Source organism: Aspergillus pseudonomiae (assembly GCF_009193645.1).
Source record: "Aspergillus pseudonomiae strain CBS 119388 unplaced genomic scaffold BDV37scaffold_1, whole genome shotgun sequence".
NCBI classification, from domain to species: Eukaryota; Fungi; Ascomycota; class Eurotiomycetes; order Eurotiales; family Aspergillaceae; genus Aspergillus; species Aspergillus pseudonomiae.
The window spans coordinates 666,682-687,638 of record NW_022475993.1 but is presented as its reverse complement, the minus strand read 5'-3'; the positions used below and the strand labels follow the sequence as shown (position 1 = coordinate 687,638).

At 49.9% G+C, this 20,957-nt stretch overlaps 8 protein-coding genes across 8 annotated transcripts; 4 read left to right on the top strand and 4 right to left on the bottom strand.

Moving 5' to 3' along the window:
- Positions 1-656: 656 nt before the first annotated feature.
- Positions 657-3,620, top strand: BDV37DRAFT_290200 (uncharacterized protein; the record flags this gene model as incomplete). Its single annotated transcript, XM_032088662.1, has 3 exons — positions 657-973; positions 1,042-1,720; positions 1,791-3,620. The coding sequence occupies 3 exons, from the start codon at positions 657-659 to the stop codon at positions 3,618-3,620; spliced, it is 2,826 nt and encodes a 941-aa protein (XP_031947316.1).
- Positions 3,621-5,811: 2,191 nt separating this feature from the next.
- On the bottom strand, positions 5,812-7,363 carry BDV37DRAFT_277641 (argininosuccinate synthase; the record flags this gene model as incomplete). The annotated part of the gene is made up of 6 exons (XM_032085823.1): positions 5,812-5,869; positions 5,926-6,274; positions 6,332-6,943; positions 7,001-7,156; positions 7,213-7,251; positions 7,324-7,363. 6 exons carry the CDS (start codon positions 7,361-7,363, stop codon positions 5,812-5,814), a joined length of 1,254 nt encoding a protein of 417 aa, XP_031947315.1.
- Positions 7,364-9,170: 1,807 nt separating this feature from the next.
- On the top strand, positions 9,171-10,286 carry BDV37DRAFT_277640 (aldo/keto reductase family protein; the record flags this gene model as incomplete). The annotated part of the gene is made up of 3 exons (XM_032085822.1): positions 9,171-9,766; positions 9,838-9,916; positions 9,978-10,286. The coding sequence occupies 3 exons, from the start codon at positions 9,171-9,173 to the stop codon at positions 10,284-10,286; spliced, it is 984 nt and encodes a 327-aa protein (XP_031947314.1).
- A 1,699-nt stretch (positions 10,287-11,985) lies between these two features.
- BDV37DRAFT_2910 (A4/G1 family peptidase) lies at positions 11,986-13,664 on the top strand. The gene is made up of 2 exons (XM_032088846.1): positions 11,986-13,089; positions 13,161-13,664. The coding sequence occupies exons 1-2, from the start codon at positions 12,492-12,494 to the stop codon at positions 13,355-13,357; spliced, it is 795 nt and encodes a 264-aa protein (XP_031947313.1). The 5' UTR covers positions 11,986-12,491; the 3' UTR covers positions 13,358-13,664.
- Positions 13,665-14,009: 345 nt separating this feature from the next.
- Positions 14,010-16,311, top strand: BDV37DRAFT_235501 (DUF4246 domain-containing protein). The gene is made up of 4 exons (XM_032080505.1): positions 14,010-14,386; positions 14,444-15,502; positions 15,562-15,993; positions 16,051-16,311. The coding sequence occupies exons 1-4, from the start codon at positions 14,075-14,077 to the stop codon at positions 16,075-16,077; spliced, it is 1,830 nt and encodes a 609-aa protein (XP_031947312.1). The 5' UTR covers positions 14,010-14,074; the 3' UTR covers positions 16,078-16,311.
- A 108-nt stretch (positions 16,312-16,419) lies between these two features.
- Positions 16,420-17,505, bottom strand: BDV37DRAFT_277637 (SMP-30/gluconolactonase/LRE family protein; the record flags this gene model as incomplete). Its single annotated transcript, XM_032085821.1, has 1 exon — positions 16,420-17,505. One exon carries the CDS (start codon positions 17,503-17,505, stop codon positions 16,420-16,422), a length of 1,086 nt encoding a protein of 361 aa, XP_031947311.1.
- A 702-nt stretch (positions 17,506-18,207) lies between these two features.
- Positions 18,208-19,260, bottom strand: BDV37DRAFT_290197 (uncharacterized protein; the record flags this gene model as incomplete). Its single annotated transcript, XM_032088661.1, has 2 exons — positions 18,208-18,848; positions 18,909-19,260. The coding sequence occupies 2 exons, from the start codon at positions 19,258-19,260 to the stop codon at positions 18,208-18,210; spliced, it is 993 nt and encodes a 330-aa protein (XP_031947310.1).
- Positions 19,261-20,204: 944 nt separating this feature from the next.
- Positions 20,205-20,629, bottom strand: BDV37DRAFT_235500 (uncharacterized protein). The gene has a single exon (XM_032080504.1). The coding sequence runs from the start codon at positions 20,558-20,560 to the stop codon at positions 20,321-20,323; it is 240 nt and encodes a 79-aa protein (XP_031947309.1). The 5' UTR covers positions 20,561-20,629; the 3' UTR covers positions 20,205-20,320.
- Positions 20,630-20,957: the final 328 nt, after the last annotated feature.

The following is a 20,957-nucleotide window of genomic DNA, read 5'->3' as shown; positions in this document are numbered from 1 at the left end:
GCTGTTTTTTCTCTCTTCGGTGAAGGCACCGAAATGCGTGTGTGGTAAATTCCGCAGTAACTTAATGGTCACAACTCCCAGTAACTCGCTCCTATGCACTGGGCTGTACAGCCACATTATACAGAAATTAGGGGTCATCAGAGAAGATCCTATTCGCCGCCTCGTCCTAGTCCTGACTAATTAGCTCCAGTACCTCAGTACCGGTCCAATACACCCATCGAGTCGAGGTGTTCGAGTGAGCATTGATCCCCACGGGGGCAGCCCCATTCGTTCTTGGCCGAGGCTGAGAGTTTTAAGGACTCGAGACCATTGGGACACGAAGGAAGCACAAGTATTAAGAGCAAACAAGCCACACGTGAATTAAAGGGCAACTATTCCATGACGTTGCCTAATCACCGTTTCTTCCAATCTCACCTCCGTTACTCATCTTTCCTTCATGCAGGCACCAGTAGCCCTTCTGCCAACGCATATGTACTGCACATACTCATATTGTACGCATTCACTTCATGTCTACTACTGGCTCTCTAGATTAATTTATTGTTAATGTACACTGTTAGCTTTAGACGCTCGCAGCGACTCATTTGGACTGAAGCCCAGCCGTCCGTTTGAGCGTCGCTCGCGACCTCGACGCTGCGGCCCGCAATCCCACGCTCAACATGAGTCGTCATGATGTATTTCGCACTGTTTTCAATGTTACAATGTCCGATGAAGAGATCGATGCCAATCTGTCGGCAAATGGCTATAGTTTAAATGGCTTTCACCGCACCCTCAACTCGTACTCTGCCGAGGACTCCTCACATCGATCCAGCTCTGAGGCGGACAGACAATTTACCAGAAGACTTACACCAGCAGAGCATGCAACACCTAGAACAATTCCTAACCAACCTCACAGTCCAGAAATGGAGATGTATGGGATATCTCCGCATCACACTTACTTTCCAGATGATCACCACGTTTACAATGTCCATGCCAAGTCAGTATACAAAGTGACCGTTTGGACTTCATGCCCGTCTCATTTGCACTGACTGATTCATCTTATAGTACAAGATACAGAGCACCACATCTCATAGGTGACAGCCATCCATATTCCCCTGATTCTCTATTCATCGAAGGCCCTACGGAACGGCGGCAATCTCTCCCACGGGAGTTGGTGCTTAGAGAGCTCTCCCGTGCGATCCAAACTGCCACACACCGAAGAGACAGGCCATCGGAAAAGGTCGTAACTCGTCATAGCTTGGCAGTTATTTGGAGTGAGGCTCGTCTGGAGAAATTCATAGACCTCGTACGGCCCGGGTTCGATTACGGCTGGATAGATGAGATTCGGGAGGACTGGCTGCAGACGCTATCTATACTGGTGGATATCGGCTGGCAGGATTGGGGGAGGTTTGGAGACATATTCCTCAGACACCGCGGCAAGAATGGCGAACTGGACCGTTCAGATCGAATGATCCCAAAGTATACCCTGGCGATTCTGGAAGATGATTCATTCCTGGGGTCCCCGTGGGCTGAAAAGTTTCAAGCCAGCCAATATACTTTCTGTCCGATTGACATCGAAGAGGGCAAGAGTCTGATGTTTTCGAAGGAATGGAAACTTCCTTTTATCAACGAGACATCGGCCAGTATTGGGATCGGTGCATATGGCAGGGTCACCAAGGAGATCATCGGAAGTGGACATTTTCGATCCCGATCCGAACATCATCTGCCAGGAGCGCCTTACAGCGTAAGTCCTATTAGTTCCATTGATAGCGTATTACCAAGCTTGGCAAGCTGACCAAGCCGGCTGGCTGTAGAAAGATATTGCGGTCGCTTTGAAACAGTTCGAAGCCAGAGGTGACTTCCGCTCGGAAACCAACAACCTCGACGTACTTCGTTCCAGCCTCTCTAAGCACGATCGCATTGTTCCATTCCTAGCTACCGTGACTATTGGCAATTCGTTCAATATTCTTTCCCCGTTGGCGGAAATGGATCTAGATGTCTTTCTCCGCGAAGGGCATCAAAGATGCCCAGACTTCACGGTACGTGACCTGATGCAAGAGGCCGCGCATCTCGCTGGGGCGCTAGCCTTCCTCCATCAAGGCTTGGACAGCAATCCACCAGGTCTTACCTGTTGTCACATGGACCTCAAGCCAAGCAACATACTTGTGTTTCAGGGAGACTCCTTGGACTATCCCAAAGTGGGAAAGTGGAAGATCTCTGATTTTGGAATCTCGATCATGTCCCGACCCGAGAGAACTGGCACCACTGTTACGGAATTCGTGGATTCATTCACCCATCGAGAGCTGTCCCGGCCGCCTCCTGGTCCATATCAATCACCGGATGGCGCAGGGCTTGGCCTTAAGAGCGACATATGGTCCTTAGGGTGTATTTTAACTCGGGTCCTTGCGCTCGGGTTAGGGGGAACAGCTGGAATGATGCAACTTGACCACCTGAGGAGTACCAGCGATGATGGAGAATCTCCTTACGAGAATGACTATTTTTACCGTGGCTCGCCTCCTGTGGTAAATCCCCACGTCCGGACATGGCTATCTGGGCTGGTCGGCGGTGGTTATAATTACAACCCTGAATTTCTGGAAAAATGTCAGTCTCTGATTGTTTCTATGCTCTCTATCAACCATGATGATAGACCGAGTGCTAGAGATGTTCAAGAGCAACTGCACTACTTGGTTGATATTGCTCGACCGATCGTTTTTCGTCCACCCAGTACTAACACCAGTGTCGGTGGGTCGGCGTCAATCGGCAGTGGGTCAGACAACATAGGGATCAGTAACAGGGAAAGCCGCCTGAGAGAGGAACGACTAATTTGGCATGCGATTAGCCTGTTAGATGGGGACGCCAATATTGAGGAGCGGATTTGGCATGACGATGACAGGCTACTTATACATGTTGTTCGGTTCGGTCTCGCATTCAAGCTTGAGAAGCTCTTGGCTCGAGAACCGGGCCTCGACGTTGAGACCCCAGACTCCAATGGAGACACCCCTCTCAAAATAGCCGCATCTGCAAAGGAGCATCACGCGTATGTTGTCGAGGTCCTTCTCAACGCCGGTGCGAGCATTGATGCCCCATCACGAAGGGGCGTCACTCCACTCATGGCAGCATGCAGGCACGGCAATGTGTCAGCCGTCCGACTTCTTCTCGACCGTGGAGCGGACTGCTCACGCCCTTCTCGGGATGGCTATACATGCTTGCACTACGCCATGTTTAGTGAAGATGGGGCGAAGATCATTCAGCTCCTCAAGGGGAGAGTTTCATTTAATATCCGCCGGTCCCATAACGATGAAACTCCTCTGATCACCCTCATCAAGCGGTACGATGGCACGGCATCTTGGTGGGAAAAGTTCGGGAAACTTTTACAAGGGTTCGCGGACATCAATATGGCCGATACAAACCGTTGTACGCCTCTATCACTTGCTGTAGAGGAGGATCGTTCGCAATTGGCAGCCGTACTCCTCAGGGAGGGAGCAGAGTATGGCGAACGCCCGAAACCTCGCCACCTATCCTCTGATATGACCGCAGTCCTCAAAAATGCGCAACCACGAGGCCGTCGAGAGAGTGAAGGCAGGCCTGGATCATCGACCACTCGTTTTAGTCTTATTCGCCGCTTCTCCACGTTTAAATTTTGAACTGAGATACTCATGTGCTCGCTATCTCGGTCTTCTTTCCTATTTCGTGCTGTTCATTTCTGCACTCTCCATTTTCCTGGATTCACTTTCATTAGTTCCTTTTTTTGTTAATTACCGAGATTCCCGTCTTGTTCCTGTTTCTGTGTATGTGTCTCTATCTCTGTCTCTAGTTCACCCTATCTGTTTCTTTATTTCTATCTTCTTGTCTCTATTTCCCTTTTCCTACCTCTCTTTTTTTTTTTTTTTTTTTTTTTTTTTTTTTTTTTTTTTTTTTTTTTTTTTTTTTTTTTTTTTTTTTTCTGTCTCTGTTTATGTCTGGGTAAGATTGTTAGATTCATCATGAGGAAAAGCGGGTTTGTATAATGGAGTAGGGTGCATGAGGATATACCAGGTCTGATCTAGTGAGAGGAATATATAATGTTACATGACGGCTATGATGTCATAGGTTTGAGATTGTGAATATCGACTGCAATCAGGAATTTCGATCAAGTTCCCTACAGTAGTAGAGACAAAATTAGTTAAGGTACTTGATATTCTCCCCAAGCAATTGAACCATTTCTATATCTTAATACTATTCATCATACTGCGAACTGCAACTAGGGTTCCATCCGATCATGAGTCCCCCATAAAACATGATTGGCCAATGGCCCGTAGCAAACGAAACAAACCAAGCAAACCACCGCAACCTCCGCTCACGGAAAGATATACCCAAAGCGACGGGTCAGGTGTCAGACCATCAGCAGAACGCAAACAAAGCAGCGCACAAATTACAATCACTCCCATGAACACCATCACCGTGAACCAAATGTACGCCCACACCTCGCGACCCTCTTGAACCCTCCTCCCCCGTCCTACAAACAGCACCCCCTTCCCCCCCCCGCGGGAAAAGGCAAGACCCGTGCCATTCCATGGCTTCGTCATCACCAGACACCACCACGCTCCCATTCCTGCAATTCCCGCCAGAAGTCCGCCTGTCCATTTACCAGTACCTGATCCCAGACCTCCCGATCCGCAACTTCTCGCTGCTGCGCGATCGCTCGAAGACAATCCACCTGCGGCACGATGGCTCGCGCTGCTGCCCGGCGCTCCTGCGCGCAAACCACCAGATCTACGCCGAGGTGATCCAGGAATGGTACGGGTCGACGTCCTACGAGGTCGTCCTGGATACGAAATACATCTTGTTCTGTGGCAAAGTCATCCCGCCGTATGTGCCGCTGCCGTCGACGATCCAGTGGGTGCAGTCCATGCGCCTGTGTCTGTCCATCCAGGGCACGCCCCGCCATATCCATAGCCAGTCGACCCTGGAGCATCTCCTCGGGTTCCAGGATCGGTTGACGACGCTGGCGGCTGCGTTGTCTGATAAGGGGTATCGGAAGCTGAGTCGGCTGCAGATCGATATCGGGGTCAATATCCCGCTCCTGTTGAGCTTGAGTAAGACGCCCAGTGAATTGCTGGAGTTATTGAATTGGAACCTGCTCCCGTTGAGGGAGAATGTGCGCGATGTGGCGGATGTGCGCTGGGAGTTGCAGGAGCAGAGCTATGGTATCCAGAGCGAGGAGTTTCAGCGCTCGTATGCCGGCATGAAGTCCATCATGTGTGCTTTTTTGCAGGATATGCGCTTGGATATGCTGGAGAGGCCGGATGGGTGATGCGCATTGTGGGCTGGGTTGCTATATTGGGGATTGGTGCTTCCAGTTTGCACTGGTGGGCTTGTGTTACTGATCTGCCATCGTGTGGTTGTGAGTGGCTTTGTGGCCACTTGGATTCTCTTATACATATCTGGACACGACGTCATGGCATCGTCGCCAGTTCATCCTCAATCAATTGACCCAATTGGGAAGAAAATGGGAGTGGATGCCAAGTGATCAGTGGGGCGTCTCCACTCTCTGGAGCTTTTCGCGTCCAGGTCCGGTATCGGTAGTTGAGCGCCCCATAATTATTGTTGAGCTGAGTCGTGGGTGGCTGGGCGCTGGTACTATGTACGCCGGAGTAGGTATCTTAAAACTTCAAGGTCTATGAGACAATGGCTGAATTGGGAAGTTCTAGGACTCTCAGATCGACAAACTGGACGTTTAATGTTACATATTAAATTTCATGCCCTAAGTATTTTTAGACTATCATGATAATCGTCACATGACATCACTTTTCAGTTAAGAGAAAACGAAGAATATCCAAACGTGGGAGGGGGAATCTAAGCCCGGCTGAGGTTCTCTCCCTCCTCAGCCTTCTGCAGACCGTACTTCTTGAGACTAGGGTCGAGGTTAGTGAGGAAATATTGTAGGACGGGGTGTCAAGAGAAACATACCGGATGGAGCTGATGGCAATGAAGCCGGTGGTGTCGGTAGGCTCGAAGTCCTCGAGGGAGTCCATGGAAGCCTCCTCGGCATCGTACAGCTTCTCGGTGCTGCTGGAGCGACCAAGGATGTAAGGGTTGCCCTTGTAGAGGCGAACACGGACCTCACCGTTGACACGCTTCTGACTGAACTTGAGACTGTTCTCGATGAACTCACGCTCGGGGCTGAAGTAGTAGCCGTTGTACAGCTGGATGGACCAGTTGTGGGTGACGAACTGATCACGGAGAGCGCGGACCTGGCCGTCCAGGACGAGACCTTCAAGGTCGAGATGGGCGGCACGGAGGATGGTCATAGCAGGGGCTAGAACATGGTTAGCTACAGGATGGAGGGTGACGGGTGAACGGGGATCATGCGTACAGTCATAGCAGCCACGGCTCTTGAGACCGATGAAGCGGTTCTCGACAATATCGATACGGCCAACACCGTGGGTGAAGCCGAGCTTGTTGAGAGCGTCGAACAGTTCGACGGAGTCAGTGTACTCCTTCTGGGGAGTGACGAGCTTGGTGGGGATACCCTGCTCGAACTGGATGGTGATGTCGGTAGGCTCGTTGGGGGCGTTCAGAGGGTCGGCGGTCATGGTCCACATGTCAGCGGGAGGGGTGTGGTTGGGGTCCTCCAGGACACCGGCCTCGTAACTGCAGTGGGCGGAGTTGGCGTCCATGGACCAGGGCTTGGCCTTGGTGGAGGTAACAGGGATGCCGGTCTGAGCGGCATAGTCGAGGAGGTCGTTACGGCCAGCGAAACGCTTGAAGAACTTGGGATCACGCCAAGGAGCGATGATCTTGATGGAGGGCTGGATGGCATAGAAAGCCAATTCGAAACGGACCTGGTCGTTACCCTTGCCGGTAGCACCGTGGCTGACGAATTGGCAGCCTTCACGCTGAGCGACACGCATCTGGGCACGGGCGATAACGGGACGAGCCAAGCTGGTTCCCAGGAGGTAGCGACCCTCGTAGATGGCATTGCACTCTGTATCACACGTTACTCAACGGCTCATGCCTACGCAAGGCATTGTGATCTGCTTACGGATGGCAGGGAAGCAGAGCTCTTCGACGAACTCCCGGCGCAGATCCTCAATCACCATCTTCTTGGCACCAATCTTGAGGGCCTTTGCCTCAACAGCAGCCCAATCTTCCTCCTGGCCGACATTGCCGAGGAAGCAGACGACCTCATAGCCCTCCTCTGTTGCTCACTGTTAGCGGCCATTGGGCAAACCAAAGGGGATTGGAGAGTTGTACCGATCAACCAGCGAAGGATGCAGCTGGTATCCAGACCGCCTATTCAAAATCCACCGGTGTTAGCAACATAATCTTCCGGTCAATTGTTTTGCCATTGAGGGGTTGGTATACCAGAGTAGGCAAGACAGACACGGGGCTTCTCGGTAGCCATTGTGCTTGAAGAAAGAATAGTGAAGGGAAGGGTGGAGAGGTGGAAGAGTGAGGAATCGGGAGGTGTTTTTTTCTTCTTTGAATTGGGAGCAAAAGGAAAGAAGTTGTGGTCGATCAATGAAATTTAACTCAACCAAAGCGACAATTCATTGAGTCACGGGGGGTTGAGTCATCTGACTGGGGCATTAAACGATATGTTATCGGAGGGGCTACTCCGGATCGGGGTTAACCCGGCCCATGATTGGCAGCGGATATTATGTAACAGCAAGCGAGCACCACCACCAATAGAATGCCTCCGATAATGAAAGCGGAACCTTGCCATCACGTGAGTATACCCCGCATTACCTTTTGGGGATTCTTCTTATATAATAGATCGATCCTGCCCTATCAAACTAGTAGTTATACTGCTACTAATAATACTGGGGACATGCGGTCGTGACTCGTCAGCCTGTTTGCTTTTGCAAGCTTCACATATGCGTTGCGACTATTCATGCACTTGCGAGAGTCTTCCGTGTCAAGTGGTCTACCCCCCGGTTGTAGAATACCAGATTGCGGTCATGGTGATGGTGACGATGTTTGAAGACTCAACACCTGGACTTGGACTGGTATAAGAGTGAGCTTGAATTTGTAGGAGACATGGGTTCGGCAATTCCACGAACATTCCCAGACAAGGACTAGGTGCATCCGGTGTTTCCCTCACATCGGAATGATTGAGACATGACAGTGACGAGTTCACTCATCCCTGACGCGAGAGTACACTCCTATGGTTGTCATCTCCCGAGTCGGTGCAGAGTATAGTCCGAGGAGATACCGAAACCAACTGGACCTTGTCCGAATATGCGACAAGTAGCTTTGGTCAGGTCCATACCGAGATTTTCCGATGGACTGACGTGGACATCGCAGTCCTTACGGATTTCCATGGGCAATAACAAACGCCAAATAGCAATATATCCCAGTCCCTGTAAGCTTGGCATAGTAGGCCAAGACTTGCAATCGGAACCACTATACGAGGAAGAATGTATATTGAAACATTTATGCCTCCCGTTTAGACAGGATAGCCCGCACAGCTGGGAGAGAATCATTACCTGCACACTGTCGCAATGGAGTTACGGCTATTTGGAAAGAGGACGTCACCCGCAAGCCTACTGTCAAACTACCAGTCCTGATCTCAACGGTACTTCTGAATGGCTTTGACACTGTCTGCATATCGTTGATGCTGTCCCCTTTACCTGACTCTTAACGTGTCATATCGTTCCGCTTGCACCTCTACTTCGGCAAAGCCTCAAAACTATGATGGTACCGATATGTGAAAATGGTAGCAACAGAAAGGTCAATATTATCGCCAGTTTGGCACAGAGATAAGCTCTACCAATAGACGGAGCTACAACTATGGAACACGGTGAAGTACCAATCAAAGCTGCAGGCCATAAGGTCATGATCAAGCGATGCGCTTAATCTTTCTCTTCTAGCATGTCGAATTCGGGCTACAAAACCAATTCCTATAATCCTCGTGTTCGGCAGTGGGAACTTCCTGGAGAGAGCATCGAAAGCTCTGGATCCCGTTCGGGGATGGTAACTCCCGATCCGTACGTAAGATGACTGTGTCAAGCTGTACCGAACCAACAGTACCCTGTCAATTGGTGAATGTAATGAGTTACTCCAGTCCAGTCAGGTAGCGAGACAACTCAAAGGGTGGAACGTGACACTGTCAGTCGCATAGTACTTAAGTGATGGGTAGGGTCGTCCTGCCCCCGACATCATCTATGCTCGACCTTTCACATACGAATAAGTCCTACTGTCCACTAAAAATGACTTCACACGAGCGTCCACATATCATATTTGGCACTGCAGCCTTTGGAACTGGATCACCTCTGGCCAAGATTCAAGATGAGGCAACTGCAGCTCCGATTATTGCCACACTCCAAGCTAGAAACGTGACCGATGTGGACACGGCTCGCGCATATCCCGTGGGTTCTCCAGGGGCCGCCGAAAGACTCCTCGGCGACTTAGGGGTTCCTACCTGGGCCAACCTCTCGACCAAGGTCACCTCCTGGGTGCCTGGTTCCCACACTGCGGAACGAATTCAGAAAAGCGTGGCGGAGTCACTCGAAGCATTGAAGACGGACAAGGTGGACATCATGTACCTACATTCCCCGGACCGCCACACTCCGTTCGAGGAGACATGCAGAGCCATGGATGCTGAATACCGAAAAGGAAAGTTTGCCCGCTTTGGCATCAGTAACTACACGGCAGACGAAGTGGAGCAGATCGTAACGATTTGCGAGAAGCACGGTTTTGTCAAGCCTAGTGTGTATCAAGGCCGATACAATCCTGTCATCCGATCTGGGGAAACGCAGTTGTTTCCTCTCCTCAGGCGCCATGGGATTAGCTTCTATGCATATAGGTATGGGCTATTTCATCTATCGATAGGGGTGCCTAATCAGAACACTACTAACACAACGCTTTGCAATCCAGTCCAGCTGCAGTAGGCTTATTCACAGGAAGGCTCTCGCAGGACCCGAGCCAACTCGCTGGATCAAGATGGGATCACAGTGTAGGTCTATCTTGATGCTATTTCAGATCGCAATAACTGACACATAGACTGTGTTATATAGACTCCCTCGGGAAAGATTTATCATGACGCTTATTACAAACCAGCAGTAATTGCAGCAGCTCAGACCGTAGCAGATGCAGGTGCAGCAGCTGGAGTAAGCGGACATGAACTGGCGTTGCGATGGACCATCTACCACTCGGCACTAAGCCGCGAACATGGAGATGCCGTGCTTATCGGCGCGTCGAGCTTATCACAGTTGATCCAAAACTTGGATGCCGTTGACGCGGGCCCCTTGGATGAAGAACTAGCTCAGTTGGTCAGCAATGTGGGGGATCTTGTAGAGGACGAGGCAGCTGCATACCACGTTTAACTATGGGTATTACCGGGATTAACGGTGGCATGCACGGTACTTCGGGGTTGAATATACTCAACGCATTGGTCTTCCCCTATCACCGTTGTGATTGGCCTTCAAAGCCGTTGCCATCTATGTACATTGCATGAATGGACCGACGAAGCCGATAGTATAGTTTTCCTTGTTGCATGTTTCCACAAATATGGCTAAGTAGTGTAGGGCAAGAGTAGCAAAACAGCCTACTATGATATAAACCTGATGCTAAATTAGTGGAGGTAGAGCAAGAATGCAAGAGGCTCCTCTCAGCAACCACATCGCTGTTTTTTCCCTCTCTCAAAAGAGAGGGTGGGGTAGAGACATAGAGTCATCGCGACAGTAAGATATAGACAAAGTGGAGTTAGCAGCATAGGGCCATGCACAACTTATGAGGAGATATTATGCACTTGGTAGATTTATAGGAGGAATGTATGTATCTGATGCTATATTCTACGCAGACGAAAGTGCTTCCACAAAGGTACAGGCAAGTGTACTATACGTCAATCTTGACCACGATAACACAAGGTGATCAAAGCAAAGCTGTATTCCATTCAAACCAGATGTGCAAAGTATACCAGTCTCACTTCAGCTACTGTCATCATATTATTAAAATAGTTGACAAACCTTGCTTAAAGCTTGATAATCCCTCGCTCACGGAAAGGCGCGGCTAGAAAGCATGGTAAGCAAGAGAAGAGAGGGGAACACTTAGTGTTCGCGGGGACCGACGGTGAATGCTGCGGTCCTATGCTCTGGGAGGTTATAGAGCTATTGTTATCCCTATAGAAGTAAAGACTATGATTGCATGATAGGCCCGAAAGATGACGTCCAGAGCTAGGAAGGAAGGAGGTAAGCCAGATTCAAAGGCAGAGAGAGTATAATATGAGAAAGACAAGAGACCGGCGCAATTCAGAACAGCAATGACGGCTATTCTAATCTAAGCATACCTGAAGCCGTACAAAGACTGAAGGAAAGAGAGCAGAAAAGTTTCTAACCGAGGGATATCCAACGAAAGGACCAGGGGAAAAGAACTAAGGCCTAGCCCAACTGACCATGATATGGAGCAATATATCAGAGTCAGGGTTATTGGTTCACGAGGGAGGGGACGTTCCTTAGTCGGGTCGGACCGATTTGGAGAGGGGTTCAATTAGTGAAGTGATATCAGTGAAATGGTATTAATATATCGAGGAGTGGGGCAGAAATGGCAAGATGGCAGGTCGGTCTAAGTCGTGATTCGAGCCATGAGTGGTGATATGAAGATTAATCTATCGATTCGGCATCCGGTACTTCCGTGCAGTAAGCACTGTCATTCCTTCACGATACCATTGCCGAAAACTCTTGCACGGTTCTCAATCATGCATTAGCGCGGGTCTTGGTTAGAACCAGTAGAAACAAGCACTACTAATGAAAGTGCCAAGTTACGCTGCCCCACCAGGCTGAAGGCTTAAGAGTCATTCATTCTTATCTCTCCTTGCCTAAAATTCCTGCCACTAGCCTTATTGTAAGCGAGGTAAGATTGTAGGTGGCGAATGGCGTCACAGGCGCTATAAACCTACTTGTTTAGTATGTATTGTGACAGCCTGTGCGCTGCCAGAGTGGCTGCGCTAGTGAGTGCAATTCGGAGATTGTCTTCTGCTCAAGGCGGAGGTCTAACTACCCTCCTGAGTCTCAGCATATGACTTCCGCTATCTGGTAACGATCCTTACAAATTCCTCTTCTCTCGGGCATTATGAAAGTGCAATAAAAGACAATAAAGAAGTGGGTTCAACCACCAGGGACAGTGTTTGCAAAGAGGTTTAGACATGCCGAATATCCCGAGACCGCTAAGGGCAACTAATAAATATAGCTTCATACTAAACTCCTCTACTAGCATGTCCATTAAAGTCTCATATTCAGCCGTCGGAATCCGATGCAGCTTGCCATCTTCCGTTGGTCTGTTCTCATTTTCCGTACAATGACAACTTGCAGAGCGATGTTTTTGCTAGCATGTTGCAATTTCCTGGAAGAATGATTCTGCATGGTGTGATCTAGCAAGACTGGATATGAGGAGATACAGTATGGAGCAAAAAAAGATAAATACTCCCACTGGACCTCCTGAATATTCTCCATCATCTCAATCACCACAGCTCTCTGGTATCCACAGTTTTATCAGACATCCAAGGTCCAACAGCAATCCACTTTTCTATCAAAATGAAGTTCACTATTGCTCTTGCTACTGCAATCCTTGCTGGCACCAGCTTGGCTGCCCCTGAGCGCGGCCTCGCAGCTCGTGTCAAGGCTCGTGCGGCTGCTGCTCGCGGTTCTCGCCCTCTTCAGGCTGTTCAGAAGCCAGCAGACGTGACAAACAAAACAAATGTTCAGTACAGTTCCAACTGGTCCGGTGCTGTCCAGGAGAACCCTCCCTCTGCCGCTGCCACCTACACCGCAGTGACTGGCACCTTCACGGTCCCTCAACCCACTGGTGGATCCGGTAGCTCTTCCGCCTCGGCCTGGGTTGGTATCGATGGCGACACCTACAGCTCGGCCATCCTCCAGACCGGCGTCGACTTTACTGTGACGAATGGCCAGGCCTCCTTTGATGCGTGGTACGAGTGGCTGCCCGACTACGCTTATGACTTCAGCGGCATCGACATCAAAGCGGGCGATGAGATTGTGGCCATCGTCGAGTCGTACTCCTCCACCAGTGGAGTTGCCATTATCGAAAACCTAAGCACTGGCCAGAAGGTGTCTAAGGATCTTAGCTCCTCTTCGCCCCTTGGCGGAATCAATGCTGAGTGGATTGTCGAAGGTAAGCCTTTCGTGCTCTGGATACAACTCTGTTCTGTGAACATGGCCTGACCCGCTAACGAACAATTTTAGATTTCGAGGAAAACGGCTCCTTGGTTAACCTGGTTGACTTTGGCACCGTTACCTTCACTGGTGCCGAAGCAAAGGCTGCCGGTGGCCAGACGGTCGGTCTCACTGGTGCTACCGTCATTGACATCGTTCAGGGTAGTACGGTTGTGACCGATGTGACCATTGACAGCGACTCTGAGGTTACCATTCGCTATGTTTAAGGCATAGGGATTGACTTGACCTGCCGAGAGCTTGTGAGCTGTTGTTCTGCAATCATACCGTCACTTTAACATTGAACATGTTGGAGTGTGGTTGAGGAGCTGGAAGAATAGAGGCGACACTGAGATGGAGAGATGCAGGTAGGGCTAGCTATTCTATCGGGAATTCTTGAATTTGGGTCAGTTGCTGGGTCGACAGTTTAGCCTGAGATAGCTCATAATTCAAGACGATTGATTCCTCCTCTATCCTTCGCTATATATGCCTTGGCTCTCTTGCTAGAAGACACAGTTACATAAGAGTATCTTCGTTTCTTTCCCCATTACAAAACTGCTAACAGTGTTGGAGCAACATTACAAGCCGTGGATGGGTCTCTCAAGCATTGAGAGAGAGTCTTGAGAGCGTTCCGAGGTTTTCCTCGAAACCACTTCCCACCATGATTGCAATTAAAGTTTCTAGGGGTGTTGCTGCTATTGGCCTTGTTTATTTTCCCCTGCTACCATTCCCTGGTAGAGCAAAATGATCGACATGAATTAATTCCAGAATACGAGCTCCCAAGGCTCCCAGGCCTGATGACTAACCTCAGGCACCAACGCTGGTTGCCTAGGAGGATGCCCCATTTGAGAGCCAAATCACCACACCAACTGCAGCGATCTCAATCGAAGATAGAATTTAAATTCCCCATCTCTTCCCCAAAAATAGCTAACTTGCCAGTCAACGCCATGGAGCAAGACCGGGTCGTACTTCCCGGCTTCGGCCAGCCCCTGAAGAATCATTTACCCACAATTGAAAAGGAGGGTCCGTGCAAAGGCCAACGTCGACGATTCCGCCATGCATTGTGCGACAGTTGCTATAGTGTGGGCGTCTCTGTGCGGGAGCGTCGAATGCTAGATTTCATCAATAAAATCACTGATAAGCCAGAGTGGGAGAGGAAGGTCTTCGACGAAGACATTGTGAGCAAATGGCGGGATGAAGCGTGTGTACACAGCGATGAGCTTGAGGATTACTATCTATCCGCTGCGATGTTCGATTATGTGAGTTTTTGCTCCGTCGACATTCCCGTCCGGTTAAGCCTGTCTAATAACATATAGTGTATGGAAGAACTTCGCGACAAAGCCAAGTACTTCAAGGACTCCCAGGTGGTGTCTGTCTATGACTGTGAGACGGCAATCGTGAAGTCCGACTCAGCAGTCACATCACTCTTGGCGGAGTCGCTACGCAGCAATGTGCGTGTCTTGGAGGACGTCCCGGAGCATCTGAAGGATTGGCATCCTGGGTCCGATGAAAAGGTCCTGGATTTGCTTCACCCGTCGCTGTTTCCCTTGATTTACGGACGATCACGCGCACTGCCGTATGGGACTGTGCTGCTCGAGGATTGTGCCCGCTTCACTGGAGAGGGCGAGGTAGTTGACCCCGAATATAATGAGCACGAGAAGCTATCTCAGCGACGGGAAGGATCACTGCCGGAATGGGGTAGCTTCCAATGGCTCCCATCCAATGTTGAATTCGACAAAGACGGTATTCCCAGAATTGTCAGTTATGTAAACAACCTGCACCCCAGGCGGCACAAGGAGCTGTATGGAACGCTGGAAAAGTTCGTCGCAGCTGCAATTCCCCTGTGGAATGAGTGTCTTTCTTGGGATGAGACTAGGTTGAGGATCGAATTCCGGGGAGGGTCAGACGAGGACATGATTATTCCTGAGGGAGTTACCTTCACCCCAGACGAGGACGAAGTAGAATCGCCCGAGAAGATCCGGCCGTACACGTACGAAGAGGCGCTCAAGGATACGGAGATCTGCTACACAGATGGTTTCGATGTTTGGTATAGGGACAACCGCGTCTTCATTGAGAGGGAGCCGGAGCCATTCCAGTCTCGCCAGCAATGGGAGGAGAAGGCCGAACACCGGGCCACCGATCTGCAAACGCAGTTTGCTGCGTCTGGACTGCAAGTGATCTTTAAGCTCGCGAATATTCACCTCACCCCTGAAAAACCAGAGTACGACGGTGGTACGTGGCACATTGAAGGAGCGATGAACGAACACATCGTCGCCACAGCTCTCTATTATTACGATGAGGAGAATATTACACCTAGTCATCTTGAGTTTCGGCAGTCTATGGACGCGGAGGATTTCACGTACAGACTTCCTCAGGTAAGTGACTGACCACTATAGCCCATATTGAACTCGAACATTGATGAAATGTCCTTCAGAATGAATACAAGTCCACCGAAATCTTCTACGGAATTGAAAACGAGGAGGTTGCAGTACAACTGCTCGGCAGTGTTGTGACCAAACCTGGTCGACTTCTCGCTTTTCCAAATGTCCTACAACATCGAGTTCAGCCATTCGAACTGGATGATGACACAAAGCCTGGTCATCGAAAGATTCTGGCCATGTTCTTAGTGGATCCATATATACGTGTACTCTCCACAGCAAATGTTCCTCCCCAGCGAAAGGACTGGTGGACAGAAGAAGTTCGAAAGGTACCCCCGTTTCGGGGCTTGCCGTTGGAACTGTTCAATATGATCATCGACGAAGTCAGAGACTTTCCACTTAGCTGGGATGAGGCGGTGGAAGTTAGAGAGGCCCTCATGGATGAGCGAGGCGCACTAATTGACTACACCAATGATGCGGTAGAAGAGGTATGCCATAATTTACATTGTCCTATCCATATGTAGCACAAGGCTAACTAGCTCTAGAATACTTTCAGCTTCTGTGAACATTGAACCTGTTTTGCGCTTTTCAAGCTGCACGCTTGGGACTCCTCCCGTATCCAGTTACATTCCAAGTCTACACTATGTTTTGCAAATTACTACAAGTAAATAGCCAGCAAAGGCGGTTCGTTGAGTCGATGATTATGATATTTCACGATTTTATTAAGTATATAACCTTCTTGACCTCGGGCTCTCATAGAGAGCCAACAGAGAAGAGTGCGTGTGTCCTATTCCACCATAGAAAACGAGAAAGAATGGCCTATGGTATCTGAATTCATGGAAGAAGATTATATTAGAAACACATCTGAGTCCAGGCTCAGGCTCATTTGGTAGAGTCGATAACCGCAAAACCGACTATGCATGATCGATAGGAGAGGGACCCGCGTCGATGGGATAGGTGAAGATGTAGTTAGGACCATCGGCCATTAAGCCATCACTGCCGGGACGCATCTGCGAGGCAGGCAACCAAAGCTTCTTGTCCGCTGTCACCCACATCAGGTCCGTCCAAAGAAGGGCGTCGTCCTGGACAAGAATGGTCGCACGGCCCTCAGGGGTGACCTTCCAGATGGCGAGGAGGTTGGTGTCGCTGACGTAGATATTGCCGTCGCCATCGATAGTGGTTCCTCCAGTGCTGGGCGTCAGGGCGAAGGGTTCAGCGTAATCTCCGAGCGAGGCAGCCAGTGTCGCGTTGGTCAATGTAGCATCGACATATGAGGTCTTGACGCGGTACAGACCACCATTGCAAGGTTGATAATACAAGTAGATTCCATCTGGCGAGACTTCGATTTGGTCCAGCCCGACAGCGAGAGTACTACCATCGCCGCCGTATCCGGGTACCAGTGTCCCGTTGTACATCATCGGAAACCAAGCAGCGGCTGAGTCGTCGTCTGCAAGGACACGCACACCATTCCCGGTTGTCATGTTCAAAACCAACAGGGCGCCGGCTGTATCACTCAAGTAGGCCACGTCTCCAGCCGCGTTGAACCGAACATCATCAATGCCGCTGTCGTCTGCCTTGATGTCGTCCAGGTAGTAGATTTTATCAACCTCGTCACTTGTGAGGTTGACGCCCACCAGCTTGGTGGAGCCATTAATTCCTTGCGAACCGCCGTCAACCAGCCAGTACCGCCCGTCGGGCCCAATCCGCGCGCCGTCAATGCTGACGAAGGTCTCCCGGGGGTTTGAGCTCGGGTTGCTTGCATTGTATGAGTTCCATGCCGCATTCGGATAAAGCACGGTTGTATTGTCACTCAGAAGCTCCACGGCCAGCGGAGGCTCCGTTGTAGAGTACCGTTGGGACAGAAACTTGCGCCCGTTGGCGGAGATACTGATGCCCTGGGTCGCCCGTTCAAGGGAGTAGACCAGTTCAAGTCCAGGTGCGTATGCAGCCACCAGCGGAGCTGTGATGCTCAAGAGGGAGGTAAACAAAAGACCAGACATGATACTATTGGTGAATGCTAATGTAGTTCCGGCTAGATATGGCTTGGAGGATCGGGCAGAGTACGGTCTTTATACATACATCTCCCGTCACCCATCTCTGGTCACCGACATCCATTACCAGTTAGTAGTTGCCGCAAGACGCGGGTTGTTTGCAATAGAGATCAGGCGATTTTCGGCCCTCTTTTTACTCTCGGGCATACAGAGCTCGACATGCTTGCGTATCAAGGATTCTCGGGGGTTCCACTATTGCCTCATTTAAACATTTTGTAACGGATTGATGCCGCAAGCTAAAGCAGGAACCCACCGTCGATTACGCAAGATGTTCTATGCCAAGCTCAAGCTCGGAAATGTGGTCCATGACCAGTATTAAGGTGGCTGATGATCTTCGTCGGCGTTTAGATGTTAGGGCCCACCCCCGGCCGGCATGAACAGAACGGGACTAGTCTCCGCTACAACTGTATATCCATCAGCTAAAGGAAAGAAACATGATGCACTATGTGCTAACACTTTCGAGCAGAGCATAGTAGATGACCATGCCGAGGACTCTTTACAGAGGTTTCTAATATCTAAATGGAAGTAGAATATTCAAGACACAATTCCTGTGTAGGCCGAGGCTATTGACTACTTCTGCCGATTGCTAGCCGGATCTGTAAGTGATTGATACACTCCCTCCAGTTGCAGTCCCAAGGTGAGTTGGAATGCTTAGGTATTCAATCCAAGGACCCTCTGGAATATATCCAACGTATGATCCCATAACTTCGTCGGGTACTCCCTCTCGCGGTAGTTCCTCATCAACGTTTGGTTTGTCACATCTTGTCCATCATAATTAAGCAGATACGAGCCACCGCCAACTTTGCCGATCGATGCCACTGCGACCCCAACGCCGTCAGCCGACAAGTCTCCAGCGTGTGCTGCAGGTGGATATGCTGTAGATGTGGCAATAAAGACGTTGCGCTCTCCACTCTCCTTTTCCGATATCGACATGAGCTTGGTCACGATGCCAATCACCGATCCGAGTATGTATCCAAAGCTGGACTTCATCAACGGCGTCTGCACAACTCCGGGAAATGTGTGAATGAAAGTGACAGAGGGGTGTTTGGCAGCCAGGTACTCCATCGCCAATGAGTTCATAGTCGCCCCGTATGTCGCGGCAGTGCCAAAGGAAAAAGAGGCCTGAAGGTCAAAGTTGCTCTCGTCGATTTCACCCTCTCTCCCTGCCGCTAGGACACTGACTACTCTGGCGGGAATGTTGGCAGCTTCGAGCTGAGGGAGGAGGTTGTGGATAAATCGCATTCGCGCATAGTAGCGGAGCACGTGATTATTGTCGAGCCCTTCCACTGTATCTGCGACACATCAGCCGTGGGTAATTATGGACAACAAGGCGACGAGCTATTGCTTCTTACCATTCTTCCGCGTCGCTAGATGGCCCGGTGTCATGAACAATAGGTCCACCTGGTGCTCTTTCTTTTGGATCTCTTGGCAGGCGGCATCAACTTCGCGAAGGAGTGATACATCAGACTGGATGAATTCGAATGTTCCACGAGGATTCAACGTATTGAGCTCTTCTATTACCCGCGAGCCAGCCGACCCATTGCGACCGACCAGGTAGATCGTGGGGGATTCAACTGTCTGGGCCAACTGTTTGGCCGTTGCGGCGCCAATCCCACTCGTTCCTCCTACAAACACTGCCACCAATTTGGAGCGTCGCCTGCGCACGGTCGTATTCGCTTGACGCGTCCGTTGTAGTCTCTCCATGATGTCGTTGTAAAGGCCTTAGGAACTAACATTGACAGGAAGAACGCGAGGGTGGCATGGACAGATAGCGAAATGAAGGAAGGGATAACAGGCGCCACGCGACGCCCCACCACCAACACAGGGATGAATAAACACTGTGAATAGAAACAATTTTTAGCCCATATTGGCCAATCTGCACAACGGGAAGCTTGCAGGAGAGTTCTGAAACAAGGTGTTGACATGACATGCAGGCGCGTCAAGGGCGCCCTTCATTAGCCCCTTGCTTTGCTATCTTCAGAAGGAACTGATCGCTCAGCTGCTTGACGCGAAGGATTTCATTGTCAAGGGTTGATGCCCCAGGTTCTGTGGACTAGTCATAGTATTATCTCTCTCCGCCATGGCTTAACTTGAAGTCATCATCAGGTCAAATTTTTTACCAACAGTTTTTGCACCATAAACATAAATCTCATGCTACACATCGTGATCTATGAGCGCCCTTCTGTTGCCTACTATCCAACAACACCTTGCATAGAACGTAGAACATTTTGTTCATTCATCATGGCTACACCAGTGTGATATGTGTTTCAGCGTCACGTACCGAAACTAGCGCAAGATAGAGTGAAGAGTCAGTTGAAGGTTGTCGACTAACCGTTGTCATTCCGATATATCTGCCAGTCAAGGCGGGTAGATGGTAGAAGTGATTGTGTGGTTCTCCTTTAGTAAAGTTCTTTTGTATTCTTTGACTTAGCAAGTCAGACTTTCAGCCCTTTGGACTCCCGTGTTGTGTGTCCCAGGTTGCTAGAAAATCTTCTGAATCTGCCTACTGAACAAAATATTTAACACGAAACTACACGATATATCGACGATGCTTGTGAAGCTACCGTATTCTGTATTGTCCGTAGGTATCTTGCCTATACAAGGGAAACACGTCTATCCACGTCCATTGGACTCAATGCCCCGTCATGTGGCTCCGCTTGCAGGATACCAGCGCCTCCAAAATATATAGTAGATCCGGCCGATAGGACTTAGCAGGATAATAAGAGGCAAGATTCGACATCTGCCACACAGGCAGCCTGAGAGCTTATTCAGTATAGCGCGTAATCATCAAGAGCAAATACTCGACAGAGCCGAGTTGGTATTTAGTTCCGCATACTAGTGTGTATGAATGTAGAGAATTGTCGGCAGGGCTGCTAGCGTAACTGCTGTCTCCAGAATTCATTCCGCCAAAGGGAGACAGTGGAAAGCACAATATCGAAGCCACAAATAAAATTAGCTCCGAGTGGCGAAGCACACGGAGACTAATGAGGGTATCGACTGGCATGCTTTTATGCACGGTACAAACTACCCTGGATAAGTACGGCACGTACCTAGCTGCCAGGTTGTCTGACCCTCGAGTTTTAATGACCTTCGCTTTGCTAGAAGAATATTCTTATTGGTCACTGGGCCCTATAGTTGAGTTTAGACTAATCTTAATCAGTGGGTAGGAGATCTTGGCTGCTCCGCCAGCTTTTTGGGCTGTCGTGATGAGGCATTGAGGACGCCTCCTTACTTGGCGTGAGGACTCATCCCCGAATCAAAGGCTGTAAATTCGCAGTCTCAGAGGCTGGGTGAAGAGAATACAGCAACGTGTAAGGGGCCATCGATCTTTCAAGCCCAGTCACATACGAGCTCATCAGACACCGCGACCATCGTATCCTTGACCCAATACTCATCTAGGG